Here is a 25,415-nt window from a genome sequence, read left to right as displayed (position 1 = left end):
CGGGATTGATCAAATCAAATTGGTGGTTTTCGAGAGAAAATGCTTGAGTTGCTTAAGAATGCACCCAAATCACCATATATATAAAAAATCAAAAGTTCCCTCAATCCTCAAACCAAATCAATACGGGCCTTGGATATAACTCCTTTAAAAAAACATAATAATTAATCAAATCGATCCACGGGGCTCGGAATAAGGTTACAATACATCAAACAAAATTGCTACAAGCTAATACAGGATTCTTGGATTTGAAGTCGGAATTATTTGGCACACCTAGCTTGCAATCAAAAAAAAAAGTGTAAGTATGTACTTACTGTAGGTACTTTCCTATACTAACGCACCGCGCATAACAGACGTGATAGCTATTGATAATATCACTTATTTTTTACCGTATTATGAGACGATAAATTCCAAATAAAACTGATTTTCTACTAGCTGTTACGGCTGTTTTGCGTGGCGGGGCAGTATATTGATCGTTCTCAGTAGTCACAGTACAGCATTGGTACAAGTCCTCGAACTTGAAATATCCTTAGGTAGAACATCTTTGATTGATGAACCTACTCAACCTACTGCTTAACAAAATTGTATGAATACATACATATACTATTAATTTCTAAATTACCATACTACGCCAATATGTAGAAATATCGATCCACGTTATTGTAATCGTTTCGTACTGCTATCTAATACTATATCTTATATATGCAGTGGCGTAGCTAGCATGGGTGGCACCCGCTGCGGAAATTGTGGGTGTCACCCCAAAATACAATTAAAACTTGTAAAATATAAAAAAAGAAATGTTTCATATTCCAAAGCTCAGAATTTACCCCATCGCTTTAATTTTAGATTCCATGAACTTTTAATAGTCCTTACACCCTGGTGCTGCCTCTGCGTGCGTTCTATGACACTGGCAAGGTCAGCACCCGCTCGGTGTAACCCTTAGATGTCGTAAGTGTCAAAAGGGAAAGTACGTGTTGACGTCGGCTCCGCGCACGCCTTCCAAATGTCTGGGTCACGAATGTCCCGTGAAAGATATACAAATAAAATAATTTACGATAAAACTATTTTTTTTTTTTCATTTTTTTTTTGCTCAATGACGTATAAAGTTTATAATGCAACCTCACGTCATCATAATTTATATATTGTGTTGCGTTATTAAATTTAAATAGTAGATAATTTATATTTTATTGTTAAAATGTCAAAATTGTTTAATCTGGATTTAGTCATTGTAGCTCCCAAGTAATTTCTGATTAATTTTAATTTGCTGAAACTTCTCTCACATGAAGCAACTGATTTCGCATATTGTTATAACTAACTTTAGTGGGACGATTTGCGAGATTGCGAGATTTGGAAAAGATTCTGTAAAATCCCATTTCACAATGAATTTCAAATAGTCCAGAGTTACCCAACTAGAAACAGCGACATAGTTTCTCAATTGCAGAAATAATCACATCATCAAAAATGAAAACCTACGAGGCACAATATTATTCTTACATTCAAGGTGCCCACGATGAACCCGAGAGATTTTAACCACGCATTTCTGGGCCTAAAAGAAGGAAAACATGTTAAAAGGGTTTAGATTAATTTGGCCAATTGTTTTTGTTTTGTTTTATTTTTTTCGATTTTTTCAAAGTTTATAGTGTTTTTATTCGTGAGCATATGTCAAACTGATTACAGTGGTGGTAAATAAATATGTGTAGCACTATACCCTGCCTGATGGAGTCAAAACAATTATCAATTAAAAATGTCAATAGTTTATGCTTAAACTGATTTACTCGTAAGGGTAACATTCTAAAATGGACACGCAATTATTTATAAATAAAGAAATAAATATTAAAGGGATATTCTTACACAAATTGACTAAGTCCCACGGTAAGCCAAGAAGGTTTGTGTTGTGGATACTAAGAAACCGATATTTATAATATAAAAAAATATCCGTGCTTATCTCACACAAAGAAATGCCCTTGCCGGAATTCGAACCCAGGATCATCGGCTTCGTAGGCAGAGTCACTACCAACTAGGCCAGACCCGCCGTCAAATTTAACGGTATATATCTTACTAGCTACAATAACAGCTTCGACAGGAAAATATAACTAAGTATGTAATAATAGTATTAAGCAAACGCGGATCCGTTCGCACGATCTCGCCAACTATTACATAAACCCTAGAGGTTTTCAATTGTGGCTTGTTGTGGTAAACCTAAAAAACGTTTTACGAATTACGCACTCCTGATGTTCACGGACTGCCCCCCCCCCTCCTCCTCCTCCTAGCTACGCCACTGTATATATGGATAGTGAAATGAAATGTGTTTATTTGCTTAACATTATGTACAGATAAGATGGTATAGTCAATAATATTATGTCCAGATAATGTAGTTCGACTTGTTTAGTAAGTCTACATGAACTCTCGTCTCAACTTAACTATAAATTACGCCTGCGTTTCGTTGTCAGAAACAGAAATAACGAGGAAACTCGTTGGATTTAATCCGTATAACTCCTAATGAAGCCCTTAAAGTAATCAGGTTTACCAATCAATGTTGAAGGTTAGCATGGTTACTATACTCGTAGCAAGGCGGTTACAATCTCGCAGAGTGTAAACGTTCACGCTTAGGGTACTTGGATCGTATAAACTTTTCTAAATGACCCTTGACGTTAATTAATTCGTGTACAAATTTAGCCGTAACGGTTCTTTGATGTGCAAACGATTGTTTTGAGAGTACGCGGGTTGCGTACGTCCCTCCATGTGGGATCGAGCTCCACTTTCAAGCTCAGAAGCGCAATTTCTTGTTAGAATAGGTACGACGCTACAAAGCGTCTCCTCATAAAGCTAGTTGCGTTGTATGAGTAAGTATATTATACAGTATAATAACCTAACTTGCGCTAGTTTTACTACAATCTAATAATAGAAGAGGTTATTAACCAAGGGAAGATGGAAGTTTTATTTTATTTTATTTTAGTACATTATGGCACGAGTGTGCTACATTGTTCATTACACATGAGGTGATATCCATGCGCGCGAGCTGAAAGCGAGCGCGCAATAAGAATGCCTTTGTGTATAACCAGTGCACACGTGTTTCATACGACAGTTTTCAACACACTTGCGAAGAAAAAAAACTTATATATGAATCTAATTTTAACTGTTAAAACAGTTAGTAAAAGTCCAACCAACACACATACCCACGATTCGACGTCGTATCGTGGGTATGTGTGTTGGCCCTAATATCTAGGATTGCCTAAAAGCGGTTCAATAAGTTCCACCTTATGAGCAAGTGTGATGAAATAGTTAGTTACAGTACATATGGCGGTACTTTACCGCACTAGTGCGATAATTAGCACATTACGTAACTATGTCCAAAATTGAAAGGGCCATAAGTAGGTACTGAAAAACGTTGTACGATACCTACGATACGAGTTGCGAATTACCTATTCGCACATGTATCGTAAGTAATAGACTTACGGCCATTTTTTTTTCTCTGGACTTACTTGCAATATCGGAGCCTTCGCATGTCTGAAGATAAATAACCCCAGCGAAAAACATTTAGATTGCAAAATTTATGACAACACACATATGTATTTTATCACACAGCAACAATTTTAAAATAATTTGTTCCTTAAAGTATGAAAATCAGCGGGATTGTCTCTTTACTTTTTTTTTTTACTTTTTCGTTCTAAACCTACCAATGGTCAACGATATTACTCATACTGCCAATATAATGAAACTATTTTAGAGAATTTAGAGAGTAAAATAAGCAATTTTTATCTTATATGTATTTTATTTTAATTATATGAATAATGTCAAATAACTTTAAAATCCCATTTAATGCCGTAAAACGTTTAAGTGTAGCTGTATAAGATTCTGCCTATGTTCATTTATGCAAGTTTAAGATTTAAAAAAAAAACCTTTGATGTATTCCTTTTGGTACCCGCCTTATGAAATCAATGTAAATACAAGTCAAGAAAAGAAATCAAATATAATGTATTTAAACACTTACATCATTCTTAATAAAAAAAAGATCAGTAAAATTAGAACAATTACCAATTGTTCCAGGCGGGGAAATACAAGTGCACAAGTTTTTAAAGAGTCGGCAACGCGCATGTAATGTCTCTGGTGTTGCAGGCGTCCATAGACTACTGTGATTGCTTACCATTAGGCTGGCCGTATGCTTATTTGCCACCAAAATACAGAATAATTTCCATTTGTGTCCACCTAGTTACTCATGGCACGGGGACACAGATGAGTACACCACTTTTATGCACTAGAGCAGAAACGTTACACTTTCTGCGCACTTTATAGATCAACTATGACCCACTTTGAGTGCATGAGGTATGAAAACCTAGTACCCTACATACGGAAATAGAAACATAAACGCTGAAAACAATACACTTCTTTTTTTTGAGAGTCGTGTGAAAAATGACGCTAATTCGAGTTTTTACTATTCCTAGCTAATATACCCACCCACTTGTCTGAAATAAGTACGATTGTTGAGAGGACGGAACGCCAAGCATATATTTATTGTAGGTAGGTAGAAGTAGCCGAGGCTAGAATATAGAAAATACCAAAAAGATGCCTTTTGTTCCTAGTAGGAATTCTGAAACATTACGATATTATTCATCCCCCCACCTCCACCCCTAGTATAATGTGTCTCATCATGTAAAAAACGTGATGAAAAAGTGTATTTGCAAATCTCAAATATTAGTAGATAATATTGCTATCTCTTGATTTCGGTTCGCCTAATTCCGTTTTATCGGGCGATAAGGTAATGAATTGTTGACACTGAATACTGCGCCTCCCAAAATTCGGTGATATTGGGGAAATTGATAGCCAAATCTCGTCCAATTTGGCTCTTCAAAGAAAATTACTATGATTTCCGCGTCACTGATTATTCAAGAAATTTTTTGTGAATAACAATGACAAACAAAGAAATTAGTAAGTATGCTATGATTGGATAAAGTACGAGTACTTGGCCAATTTGTAAAACCGGGCAAGAGCATGTCGGTCATGCTCAGAGTAGTTATCAAGGGTTTAATTGTCCGTTTGTCATAATAGCCAGACTTAAAATAGGGTTATTATTAGATACTATTGACGTAATACATTACGTTATTTCACTTAGGCTCTGTCTCCATCAGAGATGTGCTATGCGTAGCGAGGGGTGTCTTTGTTAAAAACCAAAAAAATATTGTTCTCTAGATCTGCGCAGAGCGAGGATGGGTAAATGAAATGATTCTATTGGCTCTTAACAAACACATCCCTCGCATTCCTCGCACAGCTCTCATGGAAACGCAGCCTCCAACCAATGACGAGTTCCTAGCGTAGAAATGTACGTCAGCAAAATTCCAATTCAAGATTCAAGGCCTGTTCACATATGAGTGACGACCACAGCATATGCACAGCACAGGGTATGCCACACTGCGTCTGATTCGCACGTCGCTCCGAAGTTTGAGCGAGACAACGCTTATGCACGTATTATAGTGATATCCCGCTCGCAAGTCGGAGCGACGTGCGAATCGGACGCAGTGTGCCATGCCCCTTAGTATAGTATGTGTATATCGTTATGAACACCCAACCGCAGGGTCGCCCGCGGAATCCCCCAAATGTCCCTCAGATTGAGTTACATAGTGAAAATTGAGAAATAGTTAACAGAACTTGTAATTTATAGGAATTTAGCTGTAATGATGTTTTAAGTTTCCGGTAACTTTGATGTGTATAAATAGAAATATACACTCGTATTACCTATTATATATACAATAAGTAACTAAACCTATCGATAAAATAAAACTAAAACTGTTCCATAGATTATAGATATGTTCAGTTCAGTTCAGTTTTTAGTTCTTATGGCATCTGTCCATTGGGACAATTTTGCCATCGTCAAGGTTGTGGGATGCAGAAGTTCGGTTGCAGGTCTTGTAGAATTGTAGATGCTTGATCGGTTATAGATATGTGTTCTCTTTCATCTCTTTCGTCTAAATATCTTATGTGTTTGGCTCTACCCTTTTGTTTAAAAATGAACCTCTCTGATTAAAAAAAAGTATTCTGAGGCCAAGGTTTATTTATAGCAGTTAATACTTATTCCTTAAGGCCCGGTGTTCGGGTTCTTTTTTCACTTTCACTGAGCGTAAGCGTGAGCGAGATTTTTAGCGCATTTTTAGAAGCAATTTTCATATTTTAAACTTTTGTGCATTAAATTGTTACAATTTAGTTAAGTGCATTTTAGACTTATGTTCGTGTTTTTTTTTTCGATCAAGCAAAGTCAAAAAATCAGTATTCGAATTGCTGAAGTCTCTAGAGAAAATTACCTAAAACAGCGGTACGATTTATTTAACACTCCGCAGACTCAGCTCTCTGAACTAACCTAAAGTCTGATAAGTCGCAGATTCATTCGTATAGTTTGTATTAAGTAGTAACTTAACTATACATATACCTACTGACTGCTTGCACAGTTCGAACCCGATTTAGTAACTAAGTAGGTGCCACTTTATCTTGTCTAGATGGGCTACTGTGGCGAATACAGTTAGTAATTATTGCTGATTTAGTTGAAGGTCATGAAATTTAATATCTCCGTGTTTTACTCCGTGGCTGGAAACACGCTAATACAATCAAACTCAAAATGAAATGCGACAGCCACATTGTTTCTGTGTTGTGGCGGTAAATTACTAATAACGGGTAGCTATATCTGTCGTATAATTATGTTCTTAATTAGGTAAGCACAAATGAACATTTTTTTTCTGCTTATACCGTTGATGTTTATGTAGAGAACAATGATTTAGATAAATCGTTAATTGGTACAAAAGTTAGTAAGTTTTTTATTTGCAAGTGTGATAAATAACATTGTGTGTAACTCCGGGGGTAATAATATTGCAAACTCGTGTCTTTAATTCCCTCGTTTCCGATATTACACTATTACTTTTCTACTTGTACTATTGTTGACATTGCAACGACTATTATTTTCCTTTTATATTTAATATATTTAAATAGTGTACACTGACTTTTTTTGAGCATGTATTTTATAAGATTACCGCATTATAGTATAGATATCAAACCGTTCCAATCATATTTGTACGTACAGTCAACCAATTTGAATCCTAGGCCACTATAGAACCTTGTCGCTTTAACTACTCTATACATGACATGCATCACTCAATAAGCACTGTCGTAGAAGTCATTATGACATGGTTCTATAGTGATCTAGGAATCAAATTGGTTGACCGTACATAAATGTGCCATAATAAAAAACCGGTCAAGTGCGAGTTCGTTCTACTCGCACACCGAGGGTTCCGTACAAGCTTGAATTATATCAAGGCAAAAGACTTTTGATCAGAAGTACCTACACTTTTAGTATAATTGTGTACAGCGCCATCTATCGGTAAATTGTCTAACTGATTTGCGCGATGTAATGCACGTATATTGGTTTTTCGAGGATTATTCTCTATCCTGTGATTTCTAAAATTGATGTTTTATTTGAAGAAAAAGTGTCTGTAATGAAATCTCATAGAAATTACAAGTCTAATAAGCGGGTCTATATTGGGTTGCATACGAGTTTAAGTCATACCTTCAAGAAAAGAGCGTACTCCCATCTTAAATGCCGGCAACGCACTTACAGCCCCTCTGGCGTTGCAAGTGTACATGGGCGGCGGTAATCGCTTACCATCAGGTGATCCGTCTGCTCGTTTGCCTCCTCTATCATAAAAAAAAACTTTGATACTCATAACAACTTGTGTCATAATCATCATTGCGCATACATATGAAAAGTCGTATTATATTATCTCATACATTTTTACTTTTTAGCCATAATATTTGATGACATACATACATAGCATAACAGTTGTCATATATTTTTGAGCATATCTAACGAACCTAACCTTACATTTTATGCGAATTAAATTATTGACTATAACAATTATGACATAACTCATTTATGACAAAAAACCCAGTTATGCTCAGAAATAATTAATTATGACTAAAGATTTTTATGACAATTATGACTTACAATTTTCTGCAAATGTTGTTATGCGACCAGAGGGAGTCCCGTAATAAACACACGTAAATTTGGTTAAATTGCAAACTGAATTCGGAAACGTTATATGTTATTAAAAAAAAGTTATTAAGATAGAGGTTAGATTATATTTTCCTGTAAAATTAATTGTAATATTAATATTATGTAAAATTTGGAGATAAGAGTTATTTTTTTTCACATTTTCTTTCATAAATGTTTTTTTTTTTCAATACTAGAAAAAAAAATTTTGGAATGCACAATTTGAGTTCTTTCAAATGATACCCCACTCTACTTAGTCACAAGACTGAAATTTTCGACATTTTCCATAGTTAAAAAAAAAATATATAAAAATAATACTTTCAAAAGGTTAGCGTTGTTCGTAACTATCATAACTAAGTATTCCAAATTTCAAATCGATAGCTTAAGTGGTTTTCGAAATATTTAGCGATGTGACAGACAGACAGACGGACGGATGGACAGAGTCGCACCATAAGGGTTCCTTATGTACCTTTTTGGTACGGAACCCTAAAAATAAATATTAGGTGAAGTATTGCTGTACTTTTTTTTGTTTCTAATTCTGAACCGCCATCTAGACGATTTCAGAAACGCACGACAGTGCATTTTTTAACTTCAAATTTATAATGTTTATGTCATTTTCATTAAAGTTATGGTAAGTAATTAAATGACCAGCCGTTTTAAAAACTGATCTGCAAAAAATAGCCATTACATCATTTGGACAGCATACAAACATTTTTCTGGCAATTAATAAAAATCGAGCTACCACTCTTGTTCAGCAAATAATTCACAAACGGTCAAATTATAACCAATATCGATCTGCTTCGGTTATAATTTATCTGATTAATAAATATGTAGTAGAGCTGAAAAAATATTATTTGATCAGTAGGATTAAAAATTTAGTTGGTAAAAAAAAATATCTCTAAGCAGTGTAATTGAGACGTATGCATATAAAAGGAATGGTACTCTGATGTAATAATTGTCTAACGTTTGATCTGAAAAATCAGCAGAGTTACAGGCGGAGCTAAATCAGCCCTCAAAGTCACCAAAATCTCAAGGTTACCAAAATATCAAGGTCATATAAAACCGAATCAGAGCATCCCACTATCCACGTGGTCTTGTCTGTCCTACCCCTATGCCGCGGAGGGAGAATATTTGGTGATCAGCAAGCCGAAGCTACGGAGCCGAGTGTAGTGACCTTGCTTCGTCATGCGAGGGCGGAAGGGCTGCTCTTCCGCAGCACCTGAGCTACCCAGATCCAACAGCTTCACCCCGCCACAGTTGCGTTCCGGCCCCCTTACCCGTCACCATACGGTCCATATTGTAAATTTTTACCCTTGAATACACCCTCTCCAACAAAGAGTTAGTTGCGCCCATTTAGTGAATGGGCAGTAAGTTTTTTGAAGGACAAAATGAAAGGGAAGTAATCAAATGATGGTTAATTTCTTTTTTGTTTAAAAAATCAACTGATCAGCAAAGGGGTTAGGTTAGGTTGGTTAGACATTTCATTTACTGATCAACTGATTTTTCAGCTACATAACCAATTTTTGCAGATGCAACTGGTTTAGAAATACTCGCTAACCATAAGTTGCTGACCAAGTATACATTGATATTTTGCAGATCGATTAAATGATACCCTAAAGTTATTAATTAAAGTCAGTAATGTATCTTTAAAATGTGATTTGTCAATCAAATTCCAAATCCCATTATATGTTATAGTTATAGTTTCTTTTAGGAAAAACGCCAAAATCAGTAATGATAATATGAATGAAACCTGTCGATGCGCGTAGACGACGGAGCCGAGCAGTTTCCAGGTGCCGCCGCGCCGGTCCATGCGCACCATGCGCAGGATCTGGAAGAAGCGCAGCCCGCGCAGCGCCGACGCCGCGAACACCTGCCCCGACGAGCCCATGCCCAGCACCACCAGCGACGCCAGGATTGTCGTAACATCTGTCACAATTGAAACTGCTGTTAAATAGTAGTAACCGAAAAGGAAAACGTAATACTGTTTGTTAACGTCCTTATTTTTATACTGAAGTAATACTAAAGTATTTATTGTTTGGTAATATTCATTCAATAAATCAGGATTAAATTCGAACTTAATGCGATAGTCCAGTTTAGTAAATAGAAATGTGGTAAAACCCTTATAAAATCGTGGAATTTTAAGAACGCAATTGTTCTATTTTATTAATACAGTACCGCCCAAAAATATATCACCTTAGAGTTTTTAAGGAAAAACTTTCTTTATATATTCTAAACTTACTATATTATGAAGTAGCGTGTATTTAGATTCCTTGGGCTAGCGATCAGAAAACTTGGCCACATATAAAGATCGTTATTTAGGTTTTTGATGTTTTTACTTAAAGAATACTATACAACAGTATTCCTATAATTGCATATAAACGTGAAATTGACACTGAAATAACATAAAAAAATCAAGGTGTGTAACGAATCTAAGAATATATCGTGCCGATTTTTATATCTACCTAAACTAGCCACACGAAGTCCCTTCCCTGGTAATGAAATAGTAATTTTTTGCCATATTTAATAAACATAAAAAACATAATTTATTTTTTTGCAACCGCTTAGTTTCTTGTACTTTAGGTAGCTACGATTAAGCTAAGCTAAGCTAAGATTTGCTCACAATATCGTGCGTTATTACCGAGAAAGTGACACCCAACATGAATGACATGAGAGTTTACTAGCTACATTCACTACAGATCCGTGACATACATATATACCGGGCTGGGCCTGTAACAGGAGCTTCAAATGTGGTTCTCATTTTCCTCTCTGGATAGCTATGCATGTCCCTTCGTTCGATTTTTTTATTAATAAGCAGGTAATAAATAGTGAGCGTTCAGAGTAAAATTGCGTGCAAATTGTCGGAGCTCTTAATTCGAAGTATGTTGTCATATTAACTGCCTATGTACTTACTGAGTGGTTCGTCCAAAATTTTGATCTCGCTATTAAAAAAAAAAGCTTACATAGTAAAACGCAGTCTATGCTTATAAAAACTATATCGCAGGAATACACTTTAAGAGATAGGCAAGTAATAGTTATTTACCTACAGTACATAGGTGCTACTTTCCCGCACTAGTGCGATTATTGGCACATAACGTGACTATGTCGAAAATTAAAGGGACATATGTATTGTAAAACGTTGCGATTCCTATATTTGCACTTTTATCGTAATGATAGTATATTACGTGTTTGAAAAGGGGGCAAAGTTGTTGTTTAACCTCATGCTAGTATCTAATATTGATATGTCAATATTAGAGCAAGCGAACGATCCCAAAATTGAACCACTTGCACACTTGCAGTGTAGAAAGTGGTTTAAAAAATAGGAATCTTGAGCGTTGAGAGGGTTTCAAGGCACGAAGGTTATACAAACTTTGCTACCGAGCGAAACACAATTTAAAACCCGAATCATAACAATATATAAAACTCAACTTAGGTTAGAAATTACAGTGAAACTGAAACTACAAGGGGAAAGCAAATGCGATCGATCTGTGTACATCAGTACGACATTAAGTTCGTTTTATCACGCAAATAACGTTTGAGTACCTGCTTCTAATTTGCTCCGTTTTACTGAAAAGTACCAAAAATACTACCAGTTTAATTACACATCATGAGTTATCTTTGCACCTATCATAATCATGAAAATATTAATTAACTAAGATAAAATAATATTGCGTCAATATTTTATCATCAAAGGGCGTTTTCACTAGATTTTGTGGTACTGAATTCAAAGGAGAGGGGAACTGCTGCGTAATATTGTTATCACGGTTTTGTTAATTTGTTATTATAATTAGCAGTTATTTGTTTAGGGCCACGTTCGGCGTCGGTACGAAGAAACAGAGCCCATTAAAGATAAATTGGTCGCCGACCATCTATATAACTGTCAAGACCCTTTTTTACGATAGATACGAAAGCTAAAACTCTACGTCTGTATCCACTTGTCTAGGGTAAAGCGTACTTTTATTAACATACTTATACCTGTTATTCACGTAAAAGTAAGTCCATTATAAAAACATAAGTAGCCTTACCACGACTTAGACTTTTGCCTTAGCAGTGTCAAATTAACATATTTGCTAACGTCTGCGTAACTTACTTTCTATGCAAATCGCTCGCACTAATACCACAAAACAGATAAATACAGAAGTCAATCACATGTATGTACTTCACTTTTCATACCTACGCTCGGCGGTCGCTCTAGAGTTGTTAATGGCTTATGAGGCCGGAATCGATTTTAGTCGCAAAAATGTCAAATTGATAGATTAAGTGCATGAAATCGTACACCTTTTGTTAACTTTTAGATATAACAAATACTGGTTTGTTTTAGTACGTCTTGTTATCCTTAATTTTAATTAATCATTTTTTTGAAAACAGACTCACTTAATTAGTAATGATTTTTTTTCTGATGAACGTTTAGGTAAACGCGCCTAAAGCACTGATCTTGTCGATCTTATTTGTAAATTTCATAAAATTTGGACTGTTAAAAATGGTAATTTTGTATTACACATATCCTGTACTTCAACTTTAGTTAACTACATTCTTGTTATTATAAATTTGAAGTAGTGTAAATGAAAGTTAGACGAAATCAATTTTCTCCAGACATTACTTCAAAAAAAGTGTCAATTTTTCAACCTAATTTTAATATATATACAATCTACAACATTTGCTTAAACTGTTCTAATACATCATTTTGTATAAATGACCAATATAATTTTTTGATGAATTTTTAAAAACTGCCCCTTCTCGTCATATAATTACCGGCGCCGCACGCTCGCGTCTTTAGTACCGCAGGAGCGCTTGTAGAGGTCGGATCTATGTCGCTTGGCTCCGCGCCGACGCATCAACTAGTTACGAAATTATTTATCATTGTGTGCGTTGCACGACGTGTGTATACAGGTGGTATCACTCTACTGTGTGCGTGTAAACTGCGACCACATGCGATTTGATCCTTGAATTGTATTTGCTTCTCTAATCTAATTTGGCATTGGTATGGTAGATATGATTTGTCTCAACAATACCTTTGACACGAGGTGGTACCCAGGGTCTGATGATGAAGCTGGAAGGTGGTAGAGGGTAAACAGGTCGTGAATCCACTTCGTGATTAGGCTAGTTTGATTCGTCTCAGCAAGGTCTTTGACACAAGGTGGTACCTGAGGTCTGATGATGACGCCGGAAGGTGGTCAAGAGTACTCATCAACCAGGTCGTGAAGCCACTTCGTGTTTAGGCTCGTTAGACTCGTCTCAACAAGATATTTGCCACAATATGGTACTCAGGGTCTGATGATGAAGCCGAAAGGTGGTCAAAGTCAACCAGTACTAGAAACCAATTAATGTTTAGGCTTTCTGTTTAATCTTTTATACGATGGATAAATAAATGGTTTATGATCGTATTGCTATCTTACTTCTAATAGCATTTTATGAATTTTGATTGCAGTTTAACATTGTAACGAGAAATGGGAAGAAAAACAAACAATACCAATGTCTCAAAAAAACGAAAGACACGGAACAATTATGCTTTACAGAAAGCAACAGAAACTTTCAGGTATGTATAAATATATACAGAACTTAAATTTAACTCATGCTACTCCGTAATTTTTTCAGTTATAATTGTCCTGTCTTAAATACCACGAAGGTGTTGAAAGATAATCATAATCATAATCAATTTATTAATAATAAAAATTACAGGTCACAGTAATTGCCTATATCTATAGGAAAATATAAAACATTAAATTAACACATAAGATTATGGCTGATAGCTGCGCTGCACTAATACATGCAGAGTACGTTATATTATTTTCCTACTCCTCTACTGTTATCTGTCATTTATGCATTCATTAACACGAATATAAGAACATACATAAAAGATTTCAAGAAAAGTCTATATTGTCTATTCCTCATAAAAGCTCTTGTGCTTTTATAAGCTATAATGTTACTGCGATTAATGGCTACCAACCTAACAAAACCAAAACGAATACAGTTTTAAACTAAGTGCATTGCTGCCAACTTACAAAATATTCATTTGGTTGCATAGTAAAAATAATTACTTCATAAGTCAGAAACACGCATGTGACACCCGTAATATAGCAACACCCATAGACTACGAAGACCGCTTAGCGTTGCTTGTTAGTCTCCGTAGGCTACGGTGGCCAAAATTGAGAAAAAACTGTCCAAAAAATTAATTTAGCAAGTAGCAAGTACCAGGGCCTCATGAGTTACGAGGAGGTGTCGCCGACCGGCCGGCCGCGGCCCGGCGCGGGCCGGGCGCGTAACAAGGTATGCTCGCGCGTCTTGGCTATATACTTTTGCTGTAATTTGTTTACCTAAATTAAGATTTTTTTTTGTTGACTCGTAGGAAAAATATTGTATGCAACGTTGTATAAGTAGGTCAAAAAATTCTCGTGGCGTATTCCTTTACAATGTTCGCCTACGCCTTCGGCTCCGGCTCACATTGTAACTCACGCCACTCGCCTTTTTTGACCCTTCTTATACAACTGTTGCATAAAATACTATTACATATTTGATTTTGTAAGATCACGGCTGTAGATAGTAACTTTTCAACAATTTTAAGCATTCTACTTATCTGTTTGCAATAACAACCTTAAAAGATATCAATGAAATCTAAACACGCGGCAGCGTGTCCAGCCAAGTTCAAAGGAAAAGGAATTGGCGACGCAGCAACCGTGTATGTTATTAAGCCCCTTAGATTATCTAGAATACAAAATTTCATAAACGTAGCTCAAACAGTTATTGATAAATTATTAACGTTTAAAAACCGGCATTTTTGTGAGTGACTGACTTATAGATCAAAAACCTAACCCACTTCCAGATGACCTAGAAACTTGAAATTTGGCATCATGGTAGACTTTTAGGTGTATATAGAGGGAAAAATCTGAAAACTGAATGATTGATAATTTGATGGTAAAAAATCATATATTAATAATTATTAGATTAATTTAGACTTATAGATCAAAAACGTAACCCACTTCCAGATTACCTAGAACCTCAATACATGGCATCAAGGTAGACTATTAGGCTGTACGAAGAAAAAAATCTCAAGACAAGATTTTTGACAACTGACCGCGCGTTAGCGAGGGTCTTCTTTTGAGCATGGGCAAAACGGCTTTCATGATGAATACTAATAATTTCTGTACAAAGAGTTATGATATCCCAACAAAAACATAACTGTGAAATGAGAGCAAAGTTCAATATTAAGAATGATGCCGTTAGCTTTACAGTCTCTTGACGTGAAACATGTATTTCATAAACTTTTATTTTTTTTAATTCTTTGACACTTGGAGAGCCTTTACACCTCCAAATCTTATTAATGTCATTATTATTGTGTATTATCTTTCTCAGACCGTGGGGACCTTATACATCTCTAAACTTAATGTCTTAACCGTGGAGACTATACATCTCTGTAATACTCGTATTGTATAACATTCTGGACTTGATACATACTAGTTATGTATTCTGTAGCATTAGTTTATGAGACTGCTAGCTTAACAGTCCAGACGAGATTTATTTATTTAGTATACATTTTATTTTGACATTTGGAGAGACTTTACACCTCCAAATCTTATTAGTATTAGTACTCTGACATTGGGGACCTTTTACATCTCCAGATTTATTGTATTTTTAACCATAGAGACTATACATCTCTATTGTATTGTAGTATAGTACATTACGATACAAGTGCGAAAAATAGGAAATTCGAAACGAGTGGCGATAAATTAAAACACGACCGAAGGGAGTGTTTTAAATCGACACGAGTTGCGAATTACCTATTCGCACATGTATCGTACAACGTTTTACAGTACATATGGCCCTTTAAATGTTCGACACAGTAACGTAATATGCTACTTCTCGCACTAGTGCTATAAAGTAGCCCCATATGTACTGTAAATTATTTATTTTGAGATTATTATTATAATGTAATGTTTACCCAGGTATTGTATGTTGTATTTATAAATGTTGTTATGTATTTTTCATGTCACTATATGATGTAACTATAAATGTTGTATTGACTTGTAAAAGAGCCCTTGAGGCCGACTTGCAGAATAAAATTTTGAATTTTGATGTGGGTTACCAATGCACACGCGTTTCATACGACGTTTTTCAACACACTTGCGAGGAAAAAACAAAATTTGTATATTCGTTTTTTTTGTCAAAACAGTAAAAGTAAATTTTTCAGAATGGTGGTTTACAGTTTTAATATCGAATAATTGCACCAAAGCGTGCTGGGCTTGTAGGCACTTATTCGCCAGTTCATTGAAGTAAGCTACCAACACCAAGAAAAACTGGGCTTTTTTGCTGATTTTCCATTGAATAAAAATTTCATATGCCGCGAATTATTTTTCACCCGATTTTCATGGTAAAAGGCTATCGTTCTCGCCTCTATTAGTATTACTAGCAGCGTCAATTTTATGTGTTCTTCATTTTCGTCAATTTATAAACTATGAAAACATGCAAAACTATTCCAATTTTATGACAAATACGGAAAATGGCTGGCGCGTTATTCTTTTTTTAATGCGCGCGCAAGGCAAAGGCGCGAACGAAATGGACAACAGCAAATTAAAAAAAATGTAAAAAAGCTAATTTTCGTATTACTATTCGACGGATGGAGATCAAATCGATAAAATGTTATGTTTATTCATTAATGTAATTTACGAGATAATTTAATCTATTAATTATGTTTGGTGTGTTAAAACCTCTTTGAACTAACATTTGAAACCTATAGTTGGTTAAAAAAATGTTTTACTCGACCAAATTAAGAAGGTTCCGTTCCATGCATATTATTAGCAATCAGTTACCTTCTTAACTCAGTCGGATAATATAATGAAAAAGCACGATGGTTATAAATATACTGAAAAAGCACGCGTGTTTAATATCTGTGATTATGAGCCAAAAATCGGTAGAATAAAAACGTCGTTTTGAGCAAGTGTGTTGAAAATGTATGCATGTTTTTTCAAACTTGTAATGAAATGTTGACATGACTTATTTCAAATTAGGTCCGGAAATACTACATATCAGGTGCGATGAGTGAAGATGATATGTAAAGGAATTTCATACAGCCTTACACAACTAGGCCTGTAAGGCAACCTTCTTTTGTTTTTAAAAGTCAAATTATGACACGTTTTTGCAGTCAACCATAAAAAACCTATTATGTTTTTTTTCTTTTTTGTGTTTGTTAAATATTATTTCAGGATCTCCTAAAGAGGAACGAAAAATGATTATTTTTGCACTATGACGCACGGTTTAGGAGATACAGCCCTATAAAGTTTTTTTTTCAGTCATGCAGAAATCATTAAAGGGCTGTATCTCCTAAACCGTGCGTCGTAGCGCAAAAATAATCAAATTTTCCTTCCCCTTTTAATAACCTCAAAGTAATAGTAAAAAAAAAACACAAAAAAGAAAAAAAAAAGCGTAACGGTGTGCATCGTAGCGCCAAAATAATCACACTTTTGTTCCCCTTCAATACCCGACGCACTGAATAACCTATCACATTAGGACATGAAACAATCATCATCGTCGTCATCCTATTTTTTTTATTATTATTATTTCATTGCAAGTTTGAGAAAAGCCCTATACAAATCTCGGCGAGAAACGGGGTTACCGGCCGCGTATCCCTATCCGAACTCGCTACGCTCAGCCGTCTATATCTACTTGGCCTGCAACCTTCCCGTCCTCTATCTATAGTAATGTACTATTAACTGTTTCCACAATTCGGTACTTAACTCCAAAATAGATCGATACATCGCCAGCACTATTTTTGATTAAACAAATGTTCCATGGCGTATTGCTATTCGTTAAACAAAAGGTCAAAACGTTCCCCATTTCCGTTCATGCCTTTTGTTTGTGCCGTCTAACTTCAAACGAATGCCAGGATGCTCCGTGTACTTCGGCATCTATCTGTTAGTGACGATCGTATGTTTTGCGTCAGTGTTGTGTATTCTATAGGTGTTCACGGTGGAGCTCGTAAGCTGATTACTGTAAGATTCTGCAGATTGACGACTAAATATTGTGACGTGGATCTATAAATAAAGCGCCAGAAACTTCCTGGTTTGTGAAAGGACAAAATAAATGTATACTGTATTCAACTACTCTGTAGATAATAGCTGTTCTATTAACTGCCAGTTTTACCTGTTACACGCCACACAATGTCTGGTCCGTGAAATAGATTGGCATGGCAGTCGGTTTTCCTTTCAGTATATTCGGAGGCTATCTACTAGCGGTTCTTATAACATGCTTCCCCGATTTTTCAAATCTATTGGCTGACAAGATACGTTTCGAATCGAAAAAGATTGATCAGTCGCAATATATCAACGAGTGATAACAGCTCTGCTTGCGTGAGGGTTACCTAACGTAGAGGAAATACGAGTGTAGTTATTTATGAGATTGCCGCAAGTTTTATAAAAGCTAATTTGTCTGAAATACGAGTTCGATATAGGTTTTGGGGGCTTTAATGTTATGGATTAATTTTGTTATAATCATTCAGCGATAAGCCGTTATCGAGCCAAAAAGTTGATTTTACGTCAGTTAGCTCTCAAACAAGAACACTATATTTTACTATTTCTAACAATTTTTTTTGTGTATTTATTTTTATTATTTAGGAATGTTCAAAACACGATTTATTTTTTATTGTCTGAAATTGATCGTGCAATTATTTTAATATTTTTTTCTGCATCTAAATCATTTTGATTGATTTATTAAGAAAGTATAACTTTTTGTCAAAGTAATTTAACATTACCTAAGTCTTTCCAGGGTTCCGTAGTCAACTGGGAACCCTTACAGTTTCGCCATGTCTGTCTGTCTGTCCGAGGCTTTGCCCCGTGGTCGTTAGTGTTAGAATGCTGCAATTTGGCATGGATATTTCTTTTTCTTGTCCTCCCCTACACGTAAAGAGGGGGTGATAGTTTTTTTCGCTTTAGATAGAGCTTATAAAATGAATAGGGGTCTTTCAAAAAATGTGTCGCCTTCTCTAACTTTTGAACCATGGGTCCAAATATATATAAAAATATCGTGCAAAAATCAATGAAAATATTATAACATAATGACGACTCCGTGGATTCTCAAACCACGGCGAGCATCCTAAAGTCCCAAGCCTAATTATTTGTAAATAAATTATTTAGTCACCTACTCACCTACAATAATTTACGGGCTGAATATATAGATGACACTGAGCAACTTTTATCATAGGACCAACCCCAAAATCGCGAAAAAAAAACTCTCCCATAGAAGTCAGTTGTCAAGGTCAGAGAGCCAAAAGTAGAAAACAGCCGATTTTTTTGCGATTTCGGAGTTGGTCCCATAGTAAGAGTTGTTGAATATGACTATACTATATATTCACCCCGTAAATTATTACAGGTGACTAAATTTGTATCCTGTATACGGGGTACCCACTAACATCCCCGTTTCAGGGAGTCTATTGTGATGGAATGGTAACTACGGAACCCTACACTGAGCATAGCCCGATATATTTTGTGCCGATATGCTCTTGGCCCGTGTTAAAGTTTTATTTCCATTATTTTTTTAATACATTTTGTCTCATCAATTTTTTTTAGACTTTCGGTAAGATACTCGTAGTTTCCAAAAATATTCACTTAATTTAACCGAAAATATTCATTTTCTAAAACAATCATCTTCACTATATGTAGGTACCTACTCGCACAGTCAGCATCGATGGTATAAGACTATAAAGTATGTCCTATTCTCTTAAAACTTTTATAAACCTTCAACCCAACTTTGGATTCTTCAAATAAGAAAAAAAACCTCCTTTATCACCTCTGTCATCCGTCATAAAAATGATTAATGTCAGTGATTAACACCTCATTCACTAAAATTGGCTCAGGAGTTTTGGTGGTTTTAGTGGAACACAACACACTAACATAGCCACATAAATCCATACCTATCTACTTACGTACCCTGCTAAAATTATAATTTATAACCCTTCCAGTAACTAGTTTGGTAAAAATATGGTTTCAGTTTTACAGACGCTGATGTGCAAAAACTCAATAACGGAGCGGTATACTCAACATCTCTTATTGATTTGTTATTATACAATCAGAATACGCCGCTTCGTCCGTGCCTCTCGCTGAGATAACCAATACAGGATGTTTATTTAGTCACTTGCAATCATTTTCGGGTTGAATATATAGGTCATACTGAGCAAATTTTACCATGGGACACAAAAAAAAATGTCTGTTTCATACATATTGGCTGTCTGACCTTGGCATTTTTTATGGGAGAGTAAAATAATTTTCGTGATTTCGGGGTTGGTCCCATAGTAAAAGTTGCACAGACCGTAAATTATTGAATGAATGAATGGTTTATTTGAGTCAAACAAGCGTACTTGTATATACATGGGTTTTACATTTTTGGTTTTGACCGATGCTTGTTTTGCCATGACTGGCGTACACATATTGTTTTTATACTAACTAAATTGACTATGTACAAGATATAAACCTAACCTTACATACTACGATAAACATTAGAATGTCATGCAATTCATGCAAGTAATAACAACAAGTAATAATGAATAACAAATTAGATTTTAAATAAAATTAATTAATTAATAAATAATATCATTGGCTGAGTAATTTAATACTACAATTTACATTTGTTAATGAATTCATTGACAGAATAATAACAATATTCAATTAAATAATAAAATAACATCTTAAAAATATTAAAGGCATTTCTTTAAATGTACGAGTATCAGATTGCAGGGGACTAAATAAACACCCTGTATTGGTTATCTCAGCGAGAGGCACGGACAACGAGGCGTATTCTGATTGTAAATACAGGTTATAAATTTGATCTGGATTTGTTATGGATATGATCTGTCAGTGTCAAGTGACGTTTCTAGTTGTAGAAATCTGGCCAATTAAGAGGAATTCCTAGTTGTAATTTTTCCATACAAACGCTCTCGACTGTTTCCTCCCTGGATTTTTAACCTAGAACAATGATTTTTTCAAATAAGATCAATATCATCAATATCTGTGCCGCTATGTTTTGCTTTTTTGGATTATTTTATTTTGAAGAAAGATACAGCGCCTCGAAAATCGCAAAAACGGCTAAATTGAATTGGCTGTAAAAAAAGGCACAGTATACAAATATGACAACAAATATCCAAAAAATCAAAACATAGCGGCATAGATTATTTCATCCTCTTGCAATTTCCAAAATTTCATAATGATTGGTTGCGTTTTGGAGGAGGAAACAGTCGAGAGCGAAACCTCGATTTTTGAGTTTTTTGCGAATGAATTTTAGTCCGAGCTGCAGTTGTCCTTATCGCACGAATTGGAGGCGGAGACAGTTTCTAAATATACGTACACAGAAGGAATAGTGATGGGCATAACATCCTTATTAGGGATTGCAGAACCGGTACTGTTTCAAAGAACCGGGATTTCCCGGTACGTGCCGGTACTTTCGGAACTGGTCTATATATTTCATTATTTTAAATAAAACGACAGCATTTTGCGATTTGACCACCTTTCGTATTATAATTTAATAATCACATTTTCTTTTACTACGTAGTAGGCAATTTTTTTTAGAAATATAGTATTTTACATTGCTCACACTTGTGCGTCACAAGTAAAAGATAACTACTTTGATGTTTGCCACTAGATAGCAAATTTAATGAAATTACATTGACGATGGGATTTATATATAAGTATCGCAGTCGTATTGTATAATCCGCCGTATTACATTACGGCTAGCCGCCAAATAAGGGCCATTTTGAAATGCGGCGGTTCAACGATTAAGGTATATTGGGTAAATACCGGATGCGGGTGAAGAACGTAGGACATTCATTTCTCCCTAATTTGGCTTTATTTTTTAATGTTGGCAACATTGTGTAAGACGCCATTTCATTGCGCCTCGACTGTCAGTGTCCCCGCGTCTCAGGGATTCGGGCTTGTGCTATGTGCAATCACAGAGAGCAAGGTAAATTTCGCGAATTCTTCATTCTATCCGATCTTCGCTCTGTAATTTATTTTGCGTATTGTGATGAAACTGTGTTTGTTTTTGTATTTGTGTTAACAGACCTAGCACTGCTGTAGACCGATATCCGATCTTGACCCTTCCAGGTAAAGATCGGACCAGAAACAATCAGATCTTTACCTATTTATAAAACAGCAGTGATTATCAAATTTTAAATTTTCTTCAATTTACCTACTAACCTTAATTATCACATTTATTGTTTTCTTGATCACACTTTCGTACCATTATTTTTATCCAGTACCACTACCAGCGCGACGGTTACTGACAATGTATTTTTTTTAATTTCCGCAACCCAAAGGTTGCCTTTTAGCGATAAGACCGCATGTTGTTTACCTGTGCTTATGTATATGTTTTCTTTTGTATTGTTTTCTTTTATTGAGGTGCGCAATAAAGAATATTTATATTGTATAGGGATGATGATACATGTTGAATTTTATAACAAAATCGAGTAAAATAGATAGCAAATGAGCAATTTTTCGCAATAAAGTACCTACACATACGGATGCATATGTATTAGATGTGCACGCATACATACATTGCTAGTTTCGGATACAAAATAGAGATAGGGCTTCGAAATTAGTTTCCTTAAAATGCTTCAAGAGGGCTCTCTTTTCCTATATATTTACTCTTTACATACGATCCTTACATTTTATCAAAAAAAAAGATTGTATATCAACTATATATACATAATTGCAAAATTAAACCAACAAAATCGCAATTTTACTTATTTTCCATACTTCAAGATGGGCTCTCAGTGACCTTGATCTTTTTAAAGAACTACTTAGTCTTTTTAATTTCTAAGTTTGATTCTTATTTTTATGGCGACCTTTATTAAAAATGACTGGGCACGATTATTTTTTATTTTGATTTTTGTCCCTCCTACTTAAGTACTTAATATCTTCCAGTACATTCCATTCAATAAACAATACATTTACACTTTCCCTAAACCTGTACAGTTCACGAAATCTTAAATTGTCAAAACTTCGCAACGTATCTATTATTTTAGTGGTTTTTTTGTTATTTTATTACTTCGGGTAAACCTTACAATAAGAGGTTTCTTAGCACATTGTTTACTTATCAAATTGCCTTATGACATAGGTATCAAAGTTTGAGAGCCACAATTATATCAATTTTTGTATCAGGGTTAAGATCGGATACAAAAGGGTAGACACCGGACCTATTTCTTTGTGATACCTTATTCTCTTTCCATTAGAAGCAACTTTTTTTCACCATCCAATGTTCTCCCTTGATGGCAAAACACTCGTTAGCCTAAAAAAAGTATGTCTCATCTTTACACAGGTACAAAACTAAAACCGTTCTATATTGAAGATTACCAAAATTCAGGCCGAATCTACGGTTATTATTTAACGATTCGCTCCGTACTTCAAGAATCTGTCACGTGTTGAGATCTCGAAAAAACATTTTTTCACGAGTTCTCTCAATTGGTCCCAAAATTGTCCGGCATTATCCCAACATACTTTACCCAGATTGTCATTGCGATACGTTCTTCAATAAGGCGGCCCAAGTTTAGCCCCATCGTACTAGTTAAATAGATTGTAGTTTAACCATAGGTATATTTATACCTACTTACAAAATTTCACAACACACCATGATCACTCCCAACTTACTGATACGGATAGGTACAGTCAAGTGTAAAAATATGGTTGTACACATCTTACTCAAAAATATGTCCCATAGCATCTTATTCCAGTGTAATAAGAGCGTAGTACCATATTTATGAGACGATTCTTTCGATACATATTTTTGCACTTGACTGTACGACGACAACCGAAGCTGAGACATCATTCTTTTTTGCAGTTTTTACCTATATGGTAATTAATATCAATCAATCAATCATTTATTATTTCGTCATCATAGGTGTAAAATACATTTAGTACAGGTGATAGGGTGTTTGGTATTAGGGTGTAATACCAAACACCGGGTAGATAGATACAGTATAATATAAAAATGAAAAACAATATTACGTGATAATAACAAAAACAACTTGCGTCGGGCAGCGCAGAATAAATTCCGTTTTCCGTCTGGCTCGCGGGCGATGTCGACTGAACGGCGCGCAATGAGCGAGCGCACGAGTCTCGCGTCTGTGTGCGCGCACTCACACTTAGATAGCTCCGGCTCCCGCCCACCGCAGCGCGACAGAAACATAGCTTCAAATATTCGAGATTTGAAAAGTTGCTCAGCTAGGAATTGCTCTACATTTCGATGACGTAATGATGTAAGTAATTTTGTTATCATTCCCCTGTGCGTCTCGCTCATACCAATACGAACAAGTACGAGCAAAATGCAAGCACGGACGATATCAAAATAATATAATTTCTGATATCAAAACGAAAGTTCGAAAAGGCCTCAAGTGATGCCAAAATGACATAACATTGTAAGTTCGAATCAGCCTGATCTTAAAACAACCCTTTGACAAGGGTCGAATCCGGTGCACCATATAATGCCAATGGGAAATTATATGGTGCAAAGTTCGCTGTTAAACATGCTAATTGATATAAATAATTCCTGCCACTTTACTGTCAGCTTTCTGATGCTTAGGTATTTTGAATGTGAATCAGCGCTTAGGAACGAAGCCTGGGGGGCCGCTGTGACGGACATATTATTTGATAATTATTTTAACATTAATTACAATTGCCAATTCATACAAGCAAGTACGAGTATAAAGCTACTTTTACTTATTCAAAGTAAAAACTGCGTTGTATGCTTTTGATCTGGGGGCACGGCAGTGCCTCCGCCAAGACGAGCAAAGCGAAGCGCAAGGGTAGGTACTCTACAAGGCCTAACTTCACAAACTCTTAAACCTTAGTCAATATATGTGGCTTGGCCGTTTCGTTACTACAAGAAGTATTGTATAATAAAAAATAATGCGTCCATGTGACGGTTGCGAAACGGCCAAGCCATATATTTTGACTAAGGTGTAAAGTTTCTAGTTACGGCTTGTAGAGTTAAAAGCTTGGCTCTACAAGAGATCTGATAACTTTTTGACAGTCCGAGCAGGGTTTCATCTTGGCAATATTTTACATGAAAATGTTTTTGATGAGATTAATTTATACATGGGACTCCTTTATTTGTACTTATAGAGGGTCTATATGTATGATAGTATGATATCATATCAATTTTGGTGCAACTTGCGCGAGGTAAAAAGGGTCTTATGGGTTGAAATTATGTTAAGTACTTCACACATTTTGCTTAATTAAGTAACTAACGATAGGAACGCAGCTATACGTTAGACTCAAAAGATATATATCTGCATCTCAGTTCTACGTATTGTTGCGTCCTTGTCGTCATTCATTATTGAATTAGGCAAGGTGTGAAGGGCTTTTGTAAGCGCCAGAGAGGTAATACATCATGCATTGCGACAGAACGGTAAAATAAA

The 25,415-nt window shown here is 35.5% G+C and overlaps 1 protein-coding gene across 9 annotated transcripts in view; it reads right to left on the bottom strand.

The window, feature by feature from the left end:
* LOC133518986 (potassium voltage-gated channel subfamily KQT member 4) overlaps window positions 1-25,415 on the bottom strand; it is a 109,818-nt gene that overhangs the window by 52,879 nt on the left and 31,524 nt on the right. For all 9 annotated transcript variants that reach the window (XM_061852815.1, XM_061852813.1, XM_061852821.1 and 6 more), the window contains one exon: window positions 9,777-9,952. In XM_061852815.1, the coding sequence (XP_061708799.1) occupies window positions 9,777-9,952 (176 nt within the window). The remainder of the gene's footprint in view (window positions 1-9,776; window positions 9,953-25,415) is intronic.

The sequence above is a fragment of the Cydia pomonella genome, chromosome 6 (assembly GCF_033807575.1).
Source record: "Cydia pomonella isolate Wapato2018A chromosome 6, ilCydPomo1, whole genome shotgun sequence".
NCBI lineage: Eukaryota > Metazoa > Arthropoda > Insecta > Lepidoptera > Tortricidae > Cydia > Cydia pomonella.
This window is presented reverse-complemented; position numbering and strand designations above follow the sequence as displayed.